Raw genomic sequence first — 17254 nt, forward strand, 5'->3', positions numbered from 1 at the left:
CCCCCCACCAAGGTGTCACAGGATGAGGACCCTTGGGCCAGAGGTGGGAGAAAGCGGCTGGAGGTGACGCTGGCACGTCAATGCCACCACCTGCCCGTGGTTCCCCCCCTTGATTTCGACCCGGTTGTGACTCCAGGAACAAAACACCCCTTGTGCTACGTTTTGGGTCGCTGTCGGTTCCTTTCGAGGGGATCTTTAGTTATTAGGATTTCTTTGTACAGATATAAAACAAACAAGGAGGCAGACACCCAACAGTGAGGTTTCATGCCACGCCAGGCTCCGCGCTGGCGTCCCCGTGCCATCCCCATCCACGCCGGCTCCGGGGCCCGGGGAGGTGGTGGCTTCTGCCCTGGGGACTCGCTCAGTCATCGGGGAGCTGAGCCAGGCCTGGGGGGACACAAGAAGCCCCAGGTGAAGGGAAAGCCCCAAGGGCAGATGCTGGGGGGAGCTGGGGGAGTTTTGGGGAGCCCTGCGCTCACCGGGGCGGCAGGCCAGCTGTGGTGGCTCCCAGGTCCCGTCCTCCCGGCACCGGATGATGGGCGAGCGGCGCTGGACGAAGCCACGGCGGCACTGGTACCGCGTGATGGAGCCGATCTCGTAGCGCTGCTTTGGTTTGCCGAAAGCGTGGGCGTTGGTGACGGTGGGGGGCGGCCCGCACTGCACTGCGGTAGGGGGGAAGGGGGTCATTGCACCCAGCCATGGACGGGCACCCCCAAACTGGAGCAAACTGCCCCCCAATAAACCCCAAACAAGCCAAGGGTCCCATGTACAGGACCCGTTTCCCCAGCACGGGGATGGTGGGGAACCCCCACTTTGGGGTCACGGAGGGGTGCAGCCCCAGCCCGGGGCAGGGGCTGGGGGGGGCACGGCTTACCCAGCCCCATTTTGCAGGTGTAGGAGAGGTGGTAGTTGCAGGGCACGTCGCTCCACTGGCCCCCGTCGTGCCACACGATGACCACGCAGTTCTCCCCGGAGAGAAAGTAGCTGTCGGGCTGCCCGGGGTGCCAGTTCTCATAGAGCTGGGGGGACAGTCGGGACGGGGTGCCCGGGGCACCCCAGCGCACCCTTTAAAGAGGGGGGCCGCACCGGTACGTACCCATCTGCAGCCTCCTGGCCGTGACACCCCCATCGGGAGCGAGGTCCCATCTCCATGCCCTGTGGCATGGCCTTGGGACCCCAAATCCTGGGGTCTGGCTCACCCACGGCACCCCCTGAGGATGCTCAGCCCGGCCGAGGCTCTTGGGGGGGCTTCAAAGCCTGGTCCCAGGGTCGGACCCATCCCGGGCACATTCCCAAGCGATGGAGGAGGATGATGAGGTGCCTGGGGGGTGGTTGTTCTCCCGGGGGGGCACACGAGGGCTGGCAGCCCGACTTACCAAGGGGCTCCCATCGGACCACTGGAAATCCCCCTCGATGGTCCGGTCGTTCAAGCCGATCCACTGGTACTCCCTGTACTGGTCTGGGGGGGTAAGGGGGGTGTTGGGGGGGGCACAACCAGGCCCCCCCCAGCACCCCCCATCAGGAGAGGGCTCAAGGGAGCTGGAGGCTGAGTTTGGGGAGATTTGGGGTCTGCGGGGGAGTGCGGGGAGGTGGGGGTGGCCCCAGCCCTGCAGCTGGGGGGTGCTGGGGGGTCTGGGGACAAGGGGAGCCCCGAAGGGGACACAGCGGGGACCCCCCCGCCCTGCGCCCCCGGGGGAGCGGCGGGACGGGGCTGGCCGGGAGAGGGCGGCCGAGCCCTGCCTGGCCCTGCCTGTACTTGCCAGGCCCTGCCTGTACTTGCCAGGCCCTGCCTATCCCTGCAGCTCCCTGCCTGTTCTTGCCTGTCTTTGCAGCTCCCTGCCTGTTCTTGCCGGTCCCTGCCTGGCCCTGCAGGTCCCTGCCTGCCCTTTTCTGGTCTGGCCGGTCCCTGCCTGTCCCTGCCTGTCCCTGCCTGTCCCTGCCAGGTCTCTCCCTGCCCCTTCCTCCTTCACGTCCCTCCGGCCTCTTCGCTCTCTGCTCCGTCCCTGCTGCCGTTGTCCCCTGCTCTGCCTCCCTCTGCCTTCCCCCCCTCCCTCCTCGTCCGCTTTCAGGCAGGTTATTGCTTTGCCTTCAAATTTACTTGCACGTCTGTCCACCCATCACGCGTCTATCCATCTGCTCCCATGTCTATCCATGTGTATATCCGTCTCCCCTCACGTCTAGCCGCGTGTCTATCTACCTGTCCATCCATCCATCCTCCATCAGCCCAGCGATCCCACTGTCTGTCGCGCTTCCCCCGCCTCCCACTAGCCCAGAGGCCGGTGAGCGTCTAACCACGCTCTGGGCAATCCTTGATATCAGCTGTTTCCTTTACTCTTTATTTTCTTTGGCTTCCCTAGACTGTGTTTGCCTCTCCCTCGCCACAGCGGGGTAGGGCTTTGCCTTGGCTCCTGGCCGCTTTTTGGTTTAAGGTTTAAAACTCGAAGCCCAGCGCTGAGGGATGCTGAGGGTCCCGTGGGCAGAGGTCCGGGGGGATGCAGTGGGGCCCGGGGCGGTGCCACGTACCGTTGATGAAGTCCTGCTCCTCGGGGGTCAGGATGGTGGCCAGGTGCCCCCCGTAATGCCTGCACTGGCTCTCCGCATCCTCCCAGCTCCTCCGGGTGGAGAAGTGCTTGTAGCAGGCTCCCTGGAAGCCGTCCCAGCCGGGGCTGCACTTTTCCAGCGCTGAGCCATGGCGGAGAGCAAGGGGGGTCAGGAGGAGGAGAGGGTCAGGGTGATGGAGCCCAGCTCACCAGCAAGCAAAAAAAAACCCCAAAAACCTGATTTCCACACATTTATGTCTCGTGGGCCGCTGGTTCAGCCGCCGAGGCTGCAGCGGGAGCTCGGCAGGGGCCAGCCGGCACGGCTGTGGCGGGACCTGGGGACTCACGTCTTTCGCAGTTGCTGCCTCCGTAGCCGGGCAGGCACAGGCAGGCGAGGCGGGCGCCGTCCTCCGTGCAGGTCCCTCCGTTCAGGCAGGGGTTGGGGACGCAGCCACCTGCAAAGCAGACGCAGCCTTCCTCACCGCGGGAGCTCAGAGATGGGGAGCACCTCGTTAGCGCCCAGCATCGTTAAAGCCTCATCTCTGCCGTGAGCACCCTACAGCGATCAGATACCCGAGTTGGCCACTGCGGGCACAAAGTCTGGGGCAGGGGAAGGACTCGGGCGCACGGTGATGTGCCCGGAGCCATCCCGTCTGCCCACGCTGCCCTCGGTTCATGGGAAGCTCCCAGCTCAGCCGCCCTGAGCTGGCTGGGCTTGGGGCTTTGGCCTCCCCCCAGGGCATGGGGACGTGAGCTGGACGCTCTCATCCTCCACATCAGTGGGCTCGCTGCCGTGCCAGCCCCTGGCCCGCTCCTGCCGCCCGGGGACGGCTCCTGCTTCCCCCCGGAGCGACGCAGTGAATGCGCTTTGGGATGGGATGTGCAAAGGATGAAGCCTTCGGCACATCCCGGCCGCATGTCCTCAGCCTGGCAGCAAGGTGAGCCTCACGCCTGTGCCCCTGTTGTCACCTTCAGCCTGGCCGGGGCTGATAACTCAACCGGCGCCGTCCCTGACCCGCACGTCCCCACCAGCCCATTACGGTCATTAAGGCTCCTGGAGCACATCGTGTGCTCCCAGCCCCAGCTCAAGAGCGTGATTAAGGGCTGCCGCCAGCGCCGGCGGAGCAGAGACTGAAAGTCCTTGACACCCTCCAGCCTAATGATGCCCAGTTAATGGTCCTTGGCTTGTTGGAGCCACGCCGAGGACGATGCTGCCGCCCTCACCCATCCCCAGACACCATCACCTCCCCGCAAGGTGCCAGCGGCTCGCTCGGGACACCCAGCTCATCCCCAGCAGACCAAGGCACGGAGCGGGATGAGCTATTTAGGGCCCTAACGCTACACAGCCGGCTCTTTCTGAGCATCTCTCCTTGCCAGGGCAAAGGCAGCCGTCCCGTGAGGTCTGGCCACCTGCCACGGAGCATCCTCCGTGCCACGGGACCGGGCAGGGCACTGCCAGACCAGGGACCCCGCGTGGTCCCCTCCGCTGCAGCCGCCCTTGCAGGGAGCCAGGAGGGCAGACGGGGCAGGGGCTTGGCTGCTGTAAGCGGCGTTGGAGCCGGGAGCATCCCGGCGTGGGGGCCGACGGGTGGGTGACCACCACCCACGGCCGTTCACGCCCCCACCACTCTCCCATCTCAGCCCCCATGTTGGGGGACAGGGGCTGGAGGGGGGGCTGTGCTCCCCAGGGGGGCTGCAGCAACGTCGGGGCGCTTGGCCATCGAGGGCTGCGTGAGGTGGGGTGCTCTCGGCGGGGCTCTGCACCCCGTGTCCCATCGGTGCCGCCCGTGGCTCCAGGCTAAGCCCCCGCTGCTCGCGCCGTGCAGCTTCCAGCCCTTCTCCCTCCGCCTGGGGCAGCACGGGGGGACCCAGCCCCGGGGGGGCCGCACGGAGGGTGCCAAGCAGCCGTACCCCACCATCCCGCCCCGCACGGGGTCCCGTCCACCCTGCTCCCTGGGGACCGCGGGGGCGGGGGGCCGGGGGATTAGTTCGTCAGTGGGAGAGGCGCGCGGGCGGTGAGCGAGGCAGCAGGCGCGAGGACGAAGGGAAGAGCTAGCCGAGATGCTTGTTCTAGAAAGCTTTTAATTCCCTTTATTAGTACCACTGTTAGTCAGAGTAGGGTCTGGGGCCTTCTTTTGACTTTTTTTTTTTTCATGGAAACAGTCATTAAAACACTTCACAGAAGTAGAAGAGATTAAAGTGCATGCAGAGCTCAGACCAATTTGTTTGACAAATATGTGCTTCTCCAGACCTGTAACCTTCCCTTACCCAGCTGAGGAGGAGAGAGAGAGAGAGAGAGAGAGGAGAGACGGACGGACGGACGGACAGAGGGAAGCACAGCGTGAAGGAAAGGTGTTGGCTTTCTCTAGTGCCAGAGAGCAGCCAGGAGGGCTGCCCCGAGGGCGAGGGTGGCGCGGCGGGGACCCCCGGCCGAGCGGGTGCCCGCGCCGACGCTGGCCCGCTCGGTGGGGAGGGCGGGCAGGGGGGCAGCCGTGCTGGGGGCCGGGTCGCCCAGTGGGGTCCCCGCCGGGGCCACCCCGGCGCTGCCGGTACGGGGAGAGGTGAGGCCATCCCTGCGGGTCCCACCTGGTTCTCCGGGAACGGCTGCAAGGAAACCCTCCACGGTTGCAACGGAGGGAGCGGGTTGCTCTTCCTCCTCCTCCTCTTCCTCTTCTTCCGAAGATGCAGCAGGCATCCCGCCATCAGTGGCCGGGGGTCGCGGCACAGCCTCCTCACCTCCCGTGGCCGGCGTGCTGCTGCTGCTGCCAAGCACCTCCGTGTGCCACGGCGTGACCGCCGTTGCCTCCGCCGTGGGGCCGGTGCTCCCATCCCCTGGGGCCGCGGGCGAGGGGAGCCACAGGGCCCCCGACTGCTCCTCTCCCTCCTCCTGCGGCTGCGAGGGAGCGGGGGGCAGCGGGGACACCCCAGGGCTTTCGACCACGTCTCCCGAGAGCTCGGTGTCTTCAGCAGCAGGGACGGGGGTGCTCGTCCCGCCGGGCTCGTGGCCACGTGGCGGGGTCCCCCCAGGCTCTTGGCTATCTGTCGAGGTGGCAGAAGTGGCACTGGTTGGCGATGTCACCTGGTGCCCAGGTGCCCCGGGGCTGGCAGTGTGGGCTGGCCGCCCCACAGCATCCCGTGGACGGTCGGGGCGATGTGTGGGGGCAACGGGGCTGGGTGGCCGGGGAAACCCCTCGGGAGGCTCCGTGTCACCTGCTGCGGCCCCCACCAGGGATGGGGCACCGGTGGGTCCCTCTGCGCCCACCCATGGGGCCACGGAGAGTGTCTGCGTGCTGGCGGCTCCATCCGGCTCCATGGGCTGGCTGGGGTCTCGCCCTCCGCCCGGGCTCTCCGCCGATGGGCTGCCAGGGTCCCTGCCCGGCGCTGCTCCCTGTTCCTCCTCTGCAAAGGGCAAGGCAGAAAGGCAGTGAGATGCCGGCGTCGGGGAGCCAGCCAGGCCGCGGGGCCGCAGGCACCGGCATCGCCCGCCAGTGCTGCAGGTCCTGCGCGCGGTGGGCAGAGCTGGGGGGGCAACGCCGGCACTAAGATGCACAGGGAGACAGAAACGGCCCCGAGCCCGTGTGACGTTGTCCCCTCTGAACCAGCACGGCAAACCGAGCTCTGGCTTGGCCACCACCAAGCCCAGCCCCGGCACAGGCTTCCCTGCGGCAGGGGCCGTGCTCAGCCCCTCACCGCTGCGCCTGGCCTCCTCTCCCTCCGGCTGCCAACACCCTTCGCCAGCTCTTTGCGTTGCTAAACTGCGGTCTGGCACGGACCCTGCACGCTGTACCCCAGCCGAGGGAGGGACAGACGGATGTCCCCACGCCAGTGACTTACGCACAGCCCTACACCAAGACACCGGTGCCGTGGGTGCTCCCTCCACGGGAGGGATGGGGATGGCTGGGGTGACCCGGGCACCCACGGGTGCCTCCGACCTCTCCTTGTAATCCCGGCGCCTCCGTCCCTGCGGTTCCTCTCTACACCCCAGCCCTGGCACCGTCGCAGCGGCTGCTCGACCTACCCATGCGGGACGGCTCGCGCCCCGCCGCTGTGCACTGCCCAACTGTCCCTGTCACCCCATCCTTCGCCGCGGGGGACAGGCTCCCCGGTTTTGCACCACAGCTAAGCGGGACGCCTGCCTCGGGGACGGCCGGGGCCGTGGGGAAAGGGGAGGCAGAGGTCGGGTGACCTGAGGACACGGAGGTATCTAGCGGGGGGTGCCGGGCCCCTGGCCCCGGTGCGTCTTCGGGGGATGGGCTCGGCTTTTCCAGCTCAGCGTCCTTAAAGAAAGGGACGGCGTATATAGCCCCTCGCGACTCAATCTCCACTTGCGCTTTGGGCAGCTGCAGCTCCTCCAGCTTTTCTGCCACTGTAACAATCTCCTGGAGGCCCTCGGGCTCTCTGGCTCGGTATTTTCCTGCAGCCTCAGGGAAAGAGTTTGTCCCTTCTGTGGGCAGAAAGAAAGTGGGATATTACTGCCCCGTCCTGGCCCCCCGGCAGGCAGAGGTGCCCTCGCCCCGGCGTGGGGCTGGAGCCCTGGGGACAGCCTGGCACCCCGGTGGGGACCCAGCTCTCCTCGACCTCCCCTTTCCCCTCTACACAGGGTCAGGATCAGGCCCTTCCCAGGCGCTGCCGGCATCGGCAAAGCCGACAGCCCCGGCAGGAGCTGTGGGGCTTGGCAGGACGCAGTGGGGCCGGATCCTGAGCCCTGTTTCCCCGAGGCGATGCTGATTTACACCACCTGCGCTGGCTCCGGAGCCACGCTCCAGCCTGGCTCCCACCGCAGCCGCCCAGCCAAGCCTTGTGGCTTTGGCAGGCTTCCAGGCAGCGCCGAATTTTACACTCGCAGCATTTTCTGCTCATCCCTGCCCTTCCCGACAGCGGCTCTCCCCGCTTCTCCTCCTCCCCCTCCAGCAAACCCTAAACCTGGATGCATCCCCCCCTCCCCACCCCGGGGAGCGCAGAGGTGCGTGGGGAGTTAGTGGGTTACAGGGGTCGCGGAGCCGTGGGACGGGTCCATCCTGCCTAACCCATGGGTTTCCCTGCCGAGAGATGGGGAAACTGAGGCACGGAGTTGCGCGGCATCCAGTTGTTCCGGGGGAGAGCATCCCCATCCTGCAAGCCCCCCGAGGGCACGCACGGAGATGTGGGACCGGGAAGGAGGAGCGGAGGGGTGGCTCTTCCTCCCTCCGTGCTGGTTATCCCTGCCAGCCTCCATCTTTGCTCATCCCCTCCTGGCTTATCGCTTACGGCCCCCAGCACACAGGCAGCGCAGGCAGCGCAGGCAGCGCAGCACCGCTGCCTGCAGGCCTCGATTCCTGTTCACCGCTGTCAGATATCGCCCAAAACCAGCCTTGCAGGCTGTGCCCAGCAGCCCGCAGGGACCCGGCACTGCCCCCCGGCCGGCAGCCGCTGGGGGATGAACCATCCCAGAGCCGCGCCCACGCAGCTCACGCAGACCGACGGTGCCACGCAGGACATCCCTGTTCTGTCGCGATATATCAGCATGCACTATCGAGGTCGTGCAGAGCCTCCCTCCTCTAGCATGATGTATCAGCATGCAGTATCGGGACCATGCAGGTTATCCCTCCCCTGTCACGATATATTGGCATGCAATACGGAGACCATGCAAGGCATCCCTATCCTACACACATCACGATTGAGGTGGTACAAAACACCCCTGCTCTATCGCGATATCGCGACACGCAACACAGAAAGCACGCAAGGATCCCGATATGATCCCGACCCTGCAGGATATCCCAGCTCTGCTGCACCCAGTGGGTGGCTGGAGCCGGCACCCTGCACCCACCGGGCACCTGCGCCCTTGCCCGGAGGCTTCCCAAAGCCTCAGGCTGGTCCCTGCCCGGGAGCACCCACGGGCCGGCGGGGTGCTCCTCTTTACCTCGAAAGCAGTACGCATCGTATCTGCTCTGGGCATCGGGGAATCCCGTCTGGTTGCGGAAGAGGAAGATGGTTTTGACGCCCGGCAGAGCCCCGCCGCAGCGTTCCCGAGGGGTGACGATGGGGTAGCGGACGCTGCCGTCGGCCAGCCAGCCGGGGCTGCAGGCGTCCAGCCCCGCGCTCCAAGCCGCGTAGAGCTGCCCCGTGCTCGCCAGCTCCGCGCCCAGCGCCCGACAGCGCGCCGCCGCCTCCTCCAGCGTGAATTTGTCTGGGGCCGTCTCCAAAAAGATCTCCCCTGCGAAGAGAGGAAGGAGACGGGCGTCAGAGCCGGGGAGGGGGGCATGGGCTCCGGGAGCCCCCTCGCCTCCTCCACTCTCTGCACGACCCCAGGAGCTGGCTTGGAGATGGGGACCTCCAGCGTGGTCCTCGCAAGGAGAAGCACTGGGGGCTGGAGGGCCCTGCCTGCATCCCTGCCTGCATCCCTGCCTGCCTCCGGTCTTCCTGCACATGCACACGACAACCGTGGCGCAGGCACGGCTGGAGCTCTCGTGCCACGCAGGATACCTGCCCTCGCAAACGGAGCTGAGACTTTAAAACCTCGGTGAAAGGGACTGCGGAGGAGCAAGTCCGCGCCCTGCACAGCGCCATCAACGTACGGGACATTTCCAAGGGGACCTGCGAGCCCAGCAGACGCTGTGGTGGGGCTTCATGCTGAGACGGGCTGGAGACCGCTACCCTAAGGTACGCTGCGTGCCAGCCCCCGCGACCGCACCGGTCTCCCCGTCCCCCCGCATCGCGCTCTGCACACCAGCGACCTGCACCGCATCCCTGCCACCCGCCTGGCGTCACCCCAACCCACCCCACAGCAGCCGCAGCCGCCGGCGGGGAGCCCCATCGGGGCCGAAGGAGGGAGCGGCCACCCCCGCGGGTGGGATGTGCCCGAGCTGCAGGACACGCAGCACCCAGCACATGCAAAGCACGGCGTGAGGTTGCCCAAACCCCCACAGCGCTGTACCCACGGCGTGCTGCCAACCCGGGGCCGATCACCCTGGGCACCAACTGCTGCAAGCGAGAGAGCCCCGTGCCCCGCAAAACTAGACCAGAAAAGCTTCGGGAAGCGGCACAGTAAGTCCCCGCGCTTGCGTGCATCGAAGCGCCCAAAGCTTTGCAGAGCTCAGAGGTTTCGGAGCCAGCGCCTGCAGTTCAGGGCGGCTTTTTTTGTTTGGGTTTACACCGGGTTATGGGGGCGAGTTAGCGCGGTTGCAAAAGCAGGGGAGGGCAGGACGGGGCTGGCGGCACCGCAGGCACCTGGGAGGTCCTCGGCGTAGCAGTACACGTCATACATGTCCTCCGGGTCCACCACCCCGTAGTTCCTCACCCCGGGGAAGCCGTTCATGTCTCCGTAACAGGCCTCGCGGGGCGTGTGGATGGGGTACCTGGGGCAGGAAAGCACAGGGGAGGGCTGGCGACTCGCGGAGGGGTGAAGGGGAAGGCGACGGGCGCGATACCCGGGTGGCGGGGGTGCCCACCTGACGGTCTGGTCTGCGATCCAGCCGGCATCGCACTGCTCGTAGCCGCCGAGGTAGGCAGCGTACAGCTGCTCCGGGGTGGCGATGCGGGCGCCGATCCTGGCGCAAGCTTCTTGCGCCTCGGCAAAGGTGTAGGCGTAGCGCATGGAGCCCTCCCGGTAGTGAAACACCACCCCTGCGGGGAGGACGTCGCCATGGGCAAGGGGCTTCTCGGCAGCTCCCACCTGCACGGGTGCCCCTTTGCAGCAGCCCCCCACCCACACGGGTGCATCTGCAGGAGGGGTTTGCTGAGCCAGGAGAGGGCACCTGGGCACCCACCCCAAATCCCACCGCTCCCCACCTTGAGGTACCTTTGACTTTGACGTCGAGGATGTCGTGGCCGTCCTCGATGCCGTGCTGCACGTCGCAGCGGTAGATCCCCGAGTCGTTGGGCCGCAGCTCGGTGAGCAGCAGGGAGGCGTTGGTGTAGCGCCGGTGGAAGATGGGCAGGGAGGCGCGGAGGCGATAGTCCTCGCTCACCTTCACCCTGTCCCCCCGGGCTACCAAGATCTCCACCTCCCTGCCCTCAGAGATGAAGGTCCACTTGACCCGGGGGGTTCCCAGGACCGCCCGGCGCCCGGCCGTGCCGGCGGTGGGCTGGGGGCCGAGGTAGGTGATGAGGCAGGGGATGGTGATGTCGCCCGCCAGCACGGCGTCCAGGGCTGGGTGGCGCGGGATGGAGACCTGCAGAGCCTTGAGGTCCTCTGGGAGAAGAGAGGAGCCATGAGCAGGACTGGCGCAGGGCACTGGCAGGGCAGGGAGCGGCGCGGATGCGGGCAGTGATGTCGAGTTACCTGTGCCATCTCCGGGGCCATACACCTCCGGGACCACCGTGGGGGCAAACAGCCAGAGCAGCAGCAGCGGGAGGGCTGAGGCCATCCTCTGCCCTGCAAGGGGGGAGGAAAAAGCCACCATCTGTGCTTAAAATTCAAAGAAGCATCCAAAATATCCCTTCCCTGCACAAGGGGGAGAGGTCCGGGAGAGACCCCAGCCCGCGTGTGTGGGGATGGGGTGATGCGTGTGGCGTCGGGGCCAGCACCGGCACAGCAGCGGTGTAACCCGGACCCTGGGACGATGGAGAGGAGAGGGAAGAGAAGGAAATGTGCCCTGGTTAACAGGAGGAAGGAGGGAGCACGAGCAACCAGGACCATTGGCTGGGTGCCACTGGGTCCCATCCAGCCCCACCAGCCTTCCCAGGGTCCCCGGGAGACAGCGGAGCCCAGCCTGGCCCCGGCGGCACGGAAAGTCTGAGCCCAAACCCTGGCCCCGGCATGCCGGAGCTGGGGCTGCGCGTTCGCAGGCGCCGCAGTGAAAAACCCCAGAAGGGTTTTTTTTTTTTTTAATAGTTGGTGTTCAGCAGGAAAGAGGCAGCGAGCCCCGGCCGCGGAGGTGAGCGTGCAAGCAGGGCATGCACGTGTGCGCTTGTGCTTCTGCACGCGTGTCGCAGCGTGCACATACGTGTGCGTGCGCTCGTGCACGTGTGCGCTGCGGGGGGGGGTGGGTGGGGGTTGTGCGGAGGGGGTTGAGGTCAGCGAGCTGCCGGGGGGGGGACATGGCTGAAGGCACACAAAGCGCGGGGCGGAGAGGGAGGGAAGGAGCGGGAGCGCTTCTCTTTGCCATTCAGCTCACGCCAGAGGTTCCCCGCGCGCTGGGAAAACCGGGGCCGACCAAAGCAGCCATTATGTCCCAGGCCTCTCTCAAGGCTGCCTGGCACAAAGGGCTCTCCCCGGCGGGCTGGGGACCAGCGCTGAAAGGAGAGCCCAGTGGCTAGCACTGCCATCGCCGGCCCCTGGCCCTCCCCGGGGAGCAGCCCGGGGGCCGCTGGGGACACTGGGCATGTGGCGGAGGGGCTCCGGCTGCCCACAGCCTCAGCAGCCATCCGGAGGGGAGGCCGACGCTGGGGATGCAGGGAGGTGCCCCAGCGTGGTGCAGGGGAGCACAGCCCCGATGCCCCCTCGCTCCTCAGGGGGCTGGGGGTCTCCTCAGCCCCCCGTACCGGGGATGCGCCGCACGGTTCCCCGGGGATGCGCCGCGCGGTTCGCCGGGGCCAGAGCACAGTGACCCTGAGACTCAGAGCAGCTTTGTAATTTATGAGCTCTTTGTGCTGCATCGATTTCGGCAGCCACAGAAGCGGATTTGGCACCTCCGTGGCGCTCTCTGGGCCTCCTGACGGGAGGCTGGCCTCACTGCCTGCATCCCTCTGCAAACAGTGCTGCCTGAATTCACCCACGGGACCAATGCACCAGGGAGAGGGTGTGAATACAACCCCCAGCACCGCACACCGTGCATGCACAGCCCCTGCCACCCTGCACCATGGATGTACAGCCCCTAGCACCATGTGCCAGGGACATACAGCCCCTGGCACCATGCACCATGGACATATGGCACCACACAGCACGCGCCATGGACATACAGCACCTAGCACCACGTGCCATGGATGTACAGCCCCTGGCACCATGGACATACAGCCCCTAGCACCAAGCACCATGGATGTACGGCCCGTAGCACCGTGTGCTATGGACATACAGCCCTTGACACCATGCACCATGGACATACAGCCCCTGACACCATGCACCATGCATATACAGCCCCTGGCACCATGCACCATGGATGTACAGCCCCTGGCACCATGCACCATGCACATACAGCCCCTGGCACCATGCACCATGGATGTACAGCCCCTGGCACCAAGCAGCATGGACATACAGCCCCTGGCACCATGCACTATGCACGCACAGCTGCTGGCACCAAGCACCACGCACGTACAGCCAGTAGCACCAATCACCATGGACATACAGCCCCTGGCACCATGCACCATGGATGTACAGCCCCTGGCACCATGCACCATGGAGGTACAGCCCCTGGCACCAAGCAGCATGGACATACAGCCCCTGGCACCAAGCAGCATGGATGTACAGCCCCTAGCACCAAGCAGCATGGACATACAGCCCCTGGCACCATGCACCATGGATGTACAGCCCCTGGCACCAAGCAGCATGGACATACAGCCCCTGGCACCATGCACCATGGATGTACAGCCCCTGGCACCAAGCAGCATGGACATACAGCCCCTGGCACCATGCACCATGGATGTACAGCCCCTAGCACCAAGCAGCATGGATGTACAGCCCCTAGCACCAAGCACCATGCACATACAGCCCCTGGCACCATGCACCATGGATGTACAGCCCCTAGCACCAAGCACCATGGATGTACAGCCCCTAGCACCAAGCACCATGCACATACAGCCCCTGGCACCATGCACCATGGATGTACAGCCCCTAGCACCAAGCAGCATGGACGTACAGCCCCTGGCACCATGCACCATGGATGTACAGCCCCTAGCACCAAGCACCATGCACATACAGCCCCTGGCACCATGCACCATGGATGTACAGCCCCTAGCACCAAGCAGCATGGACGTACAGCCCCTGGCACCATGCACCATGGATGTACAGCCCCTGGCACCAAGCAGCATGGACGTACAGCTCCTAGCACCAAGCAGCATGGACGTACAGCCCCTGGCACCATGCACCATGGATGTACAGCCCCTGGCACCAAGCAGCATGGACGTACAGCTCCTAGCACCAAGCAGCATGGACATCGACCATCATGTGCACACCACAAACCACCCCCTTCCCAGCAGGAGCTCGGCACGGGCAGCCAAAGCCCGATCGCCCAGGACGTGGCCAGCAGTGCCAGAGCCAAGCCGGGGGCTTTCTCTGCTCCGGACGGATCATTTGAATTCAGCCCCACAGCTCTGGAGTGAGAGACAAAACCCCGCTGCTTGGCGGCTGTGGCCGGGGTCCAGTGCGGGGGCTGGCTGCCGTCCCCCCGGGCGGCCAAGCGAGGAAGGCTTTTGTCGCGGGTGCCTTTTCTTCCCGTTCCCAAGGCGCCGCGGTGGCGTGAGCAGCGGCCGGCAGCAGCCGTGAAGCCCCGGGAGAGGAAAATCAAATGATAAAGCTCTGGAAGAACTGGGCAAGCTGGGGTGAGCGGGTGTCTGCTCCCCTCCTGTGCCCATGCTTGGCTGGGACCAGGGTACCGGCACTGGGAATGGGATGCGGAGAGAGTTAAACCTAGTTTCACCCTGCCCATGGGCGATGCCCCGAGGTCCTGGATTCCCATCATGGCAAGAGACTCTCAGACGCCAAGTTTGGGGTTTGGGGTTGGATTTTTGGTTGTTTTTTTTTTTTCCTATTTGCCACAAATGGAAAATTTTTCAGCCCACAAGTTGGGAGGAAAAAGCTGGGAGCAGGACTAGGGAAAAGCGGCCAAAAAGCTCAGAGAGGGGGGATGGCAGCAGCTCGTGGGGCTCAATCCTCTCCGAGACCTCGGAGCTCAGGAGCCGCCGGGGACCGACCGAGACACAGGCACGCACGCAAGCGGCGGGGCCGCCTAACCTCCATTTCCGTGGGAAACCAGGTGGAAAATGGAGCTGAAGTCTATTTTGGGCTGGGAGCGATCTTTCTTTCTCCCCTGAGCTCGGCCCTGCTTTCAGAGGCGGCTCCACCACCATGGGGCCGGCGCGATTTGGAGCTGCAGCACCTGGTCCAGGGCGAAAGGCAGGAGATGCTGCGAGGGGACGGCCGAGGGCCGGTTCCCTTCCCATCTCCAGAGAGGGGCTTTCTCCTCCATGGCCCCCTTGTCCCCTCCGCGTGACGGTTACTCATCCCGGCTCACAAGGTGCCCTGCCAGCCCGCAGCGAGCCGGGGGGAGGGCAGGCAGCCGAGCGGTGGCTTTCCAGGGATGCTCAGCTGCAGAATGAGTCAGCAGCCACGGGCAGAGCCTGGCCCTGCTCCAGGCGAGAGCAGGCAGCCCCGTCCCCAACAGCAAAGGACCTCAGACACCCCGCTGTCACCCCGGCCAGCCGGACGCACCGACGTCCCCATCCACGCACGTGGCTGCCTCCGTATCGGTCCCCCGTCTCGCTGCAAACTGGCCCTGAGTCCAGGATCCAGCCCCGTCCCTGGGTGTGCGCGGGGTGCAGCCGTGCTCGGAGGGGTCCCCGGAGCGGGGCAGTGCGGGGGGACACGCCGGCTGCCCTGGGAGCGGGGGATGCAGCGGGAAGAGGCCGGCAGCCTCTTGGCAGCAGCCGCTGGCAGAGCTGGAAAGGCCGGAAGCAGGTGGGGAGAACGGGGGGGTCCCGCGGCCGCTGGAGCCGCTCGGCCCCCCCAGCCCGGCAGAGAGAAAGGGGCTCCTTGTTGCAGGGCTGGGATGCAGGGATGTGCCCCCCCATAGCAGGGGGTCCGGGGGAGCCCAGGGAGGGTCCCTGGGGAGATACAGTCCAGCACGGAGGGGTGGGGGTGGGAGAAGACCCCGTAGGGACCCCTAGGGACACGCGAGCACACGGGTGAGTGTGTCGCACACGCACGTGAAGGTTTGCACACCCATCCCTGCCTTTCCCGGCTGTGGGGAAACTGAGGCACGAGGTGGGGCAGGAGAAGTGTGGGGTGGAGGGTGGGAGGACCCAGATTTCGGCACTGCTCCCCGGCCCCTCTGCACGTTCACCAGCGGAGTCGCAGCTTCTCGCTCCCAGCACAAGATCCCGGCGCCCTGAGGAAGGACCCGGGCTCCCAGTTTCCCCAGTCTAAAACCATCCCTTGCAAAGCAGCCCTAAAGCATCCCCACCACCCTCGCGCTGCCATGCACCCACCCAGCAGCTGGAAAAGGCTCCGGGCTGGGGCAGAGGGAGTTTTTCCCAGCCCTCCGGCAGCCGAAAGGAAGAGCAACAGGTTTTGGGTTGGATTGAGGTGGGAGAAGTCAGCGTGACGGGAGAGGAGACGGCTTTAGCCAAAAGCGGTCCCCGGAGGGGATGCTCAAGGGCAGCCCCTTCATCCCGGGACAAAATGCTCTGACTGCAGGAGGGGAGGGGGTTTGCAGCACATTACCCCAGCCCAGGGCACCCCACGGGGGACTTGGGGTTCACTCTGGGGCTGCTCAGCCAGGAAAAGCCATGAAAATCCCGCAAAATGTTTCAGTTTTCCCCCAGCCCCTCCTGTCCCCCCCACTGGGACACGGGCAGAGCCAGGGGACGGAGCCGAGAGAGCCGGGGGAGGACGGGGAGATCCGGCGGTGCCCTGCAGCCACCCCAGACCCTGGGCTCTGCCCCAGCCCCTCTGGGAGGGGGCAGCTTTGTCCCTGAAAACCTCCCCATGGGGAGCTGCCGGGCAGGAGGGGGGGAGCCGGACCCCTGGGTCTCTGTGCAAGCCCCTGCCCGGCTCCGTGCCTCAGTTTCCCTTTCCACTGCTACCCTGACTGCAGCATCGCTGGGACAAGGACCCGTCCAGAGGCTCTGCAGGACAGATGGGGAGGGGTCCCCCATGACGGGACACCCCAGACCCTTGCTGGACTCCCGGCCCCTCCAACAGCTCTCCCAAAACGAGGGTCCCATGGGAGCAGCTGCTGAAACAGCCCCCAAAATCCCCCTTATCCCCAATGCCTTCGAGCCCCACTGCTGGCCGGGCAGCGGGACGGGCTGCGCTCCAGGCTGCGGTGGCCCGGCAGCACCAAAGTCCTTTTTCCATCCAACTTAGCAAGAAACCCCCCTTCAGCCCCCGCTCTGCAGAGCCAGCGCCGGTACAAGCTGATCCATTAAAAAAAAAAAAAATTTGCAGAGCGATGCTGTCCTCCCCGGGGGGTCGGTGACAAGGACAAACTTCCCAGAATCGGGACCGTGGGGACCACCAGCTTCAGGCATCCTCTGCTGCAGGGCAGGAGGATGCCCTGTGCCCCCCGTGCCTGCATCCCGCGGGGAAAAGCACGGGGAAAGCTCTCGGCATCCCCACGCCGGATCAGCTCTCCTTTTACTTTCCACCGGCGCGGAGGTGAAATGAGATATTGAAATTAATAGCGCAGTACGGCAGCAGGCATCGTCCCGTGGTTGACCGTCGGCCAAGCCCAACGCGTTCCCCGCATCCCACCTTGCTCGGTGCGCGGCGGCAGCCCCGCTGCGGCCCTTCTTCGCGGCGGGGGGAACGGCAGCGCCGAGGGGGGCTCCCCTTCCCCGGGGCCCCGGTGCGGTGCTGAGCTGCGGCTTCTCCGGGGCAGCGCAGGCAGCGGTCGGCAGCAGGTTGGCAGGACGGCTGGGAACGAGCTCCACCAGGCATAAGTGCAGGCACCGAGAAAAGAGGAGTCCTCTGTGTGTGTCCGTGTCCTCGTCTCTTTTTTTTTTTTTTTTCCTTCCCCTTTCCCTCCTCCTTTTATATTTATTCCTTCCCCTAATTAAGGAAAAAAAAAAATTATTACCGT

General features: G+C 65.6%; 1 protein-coding gene across 1 annotated transcript; it reads right to left on the reverse strand.

Moving 5' to 3' along the window:
• Nucleotides 1-361: 361 nt before the first annotated feature.
• On the reverse strand, nt 362-17038 carry BCAN (brevican; the record flags this gene model as incomplete). The annotated part of the gene is made up of 15 exons (XM_082332744.1): nt 16927-17038; nt 10801-10893; nt 10318-10710; nt 9968-10142; nt 9747-9874; nt 8440-8733; nt 6727-6984; nt 5751-5939; nt 5127-5579; nt 2888-2995; nt 2524-2682; nt 1377-1459; nt 875-1019; nt 480-662; nt 362-387 (listed from the first exon to the last, which is right to left on the reverse strand). The coding sequence occupies exons 2-15, from the start codon at nt 10883-10885 to the stop codon at nt 362-364; spliced, it is 2679 nt and encodes an 892-aa protein (XP_082188870.1). The 5' UTR covers nt 10886-10893; nt 16927-17038.
• Between the last annotated feature and the right edge of the window lie 216 nt (nt 17039-17254).

The sequence above is a fragment of the Platalea leucorodia genome, assembly GCF_965183815.1.
Source record: "Platalea leucorodia genome assembly, chromosome: 24".
In the NCBI taxonomy this organism is placed as follows: domain Eukaryota; kingdom Metazoa; phylum Chordata; class Aves; order Pelecaniformes; family Threskiornithidae; genus Platalea; species Platalea leucorodia.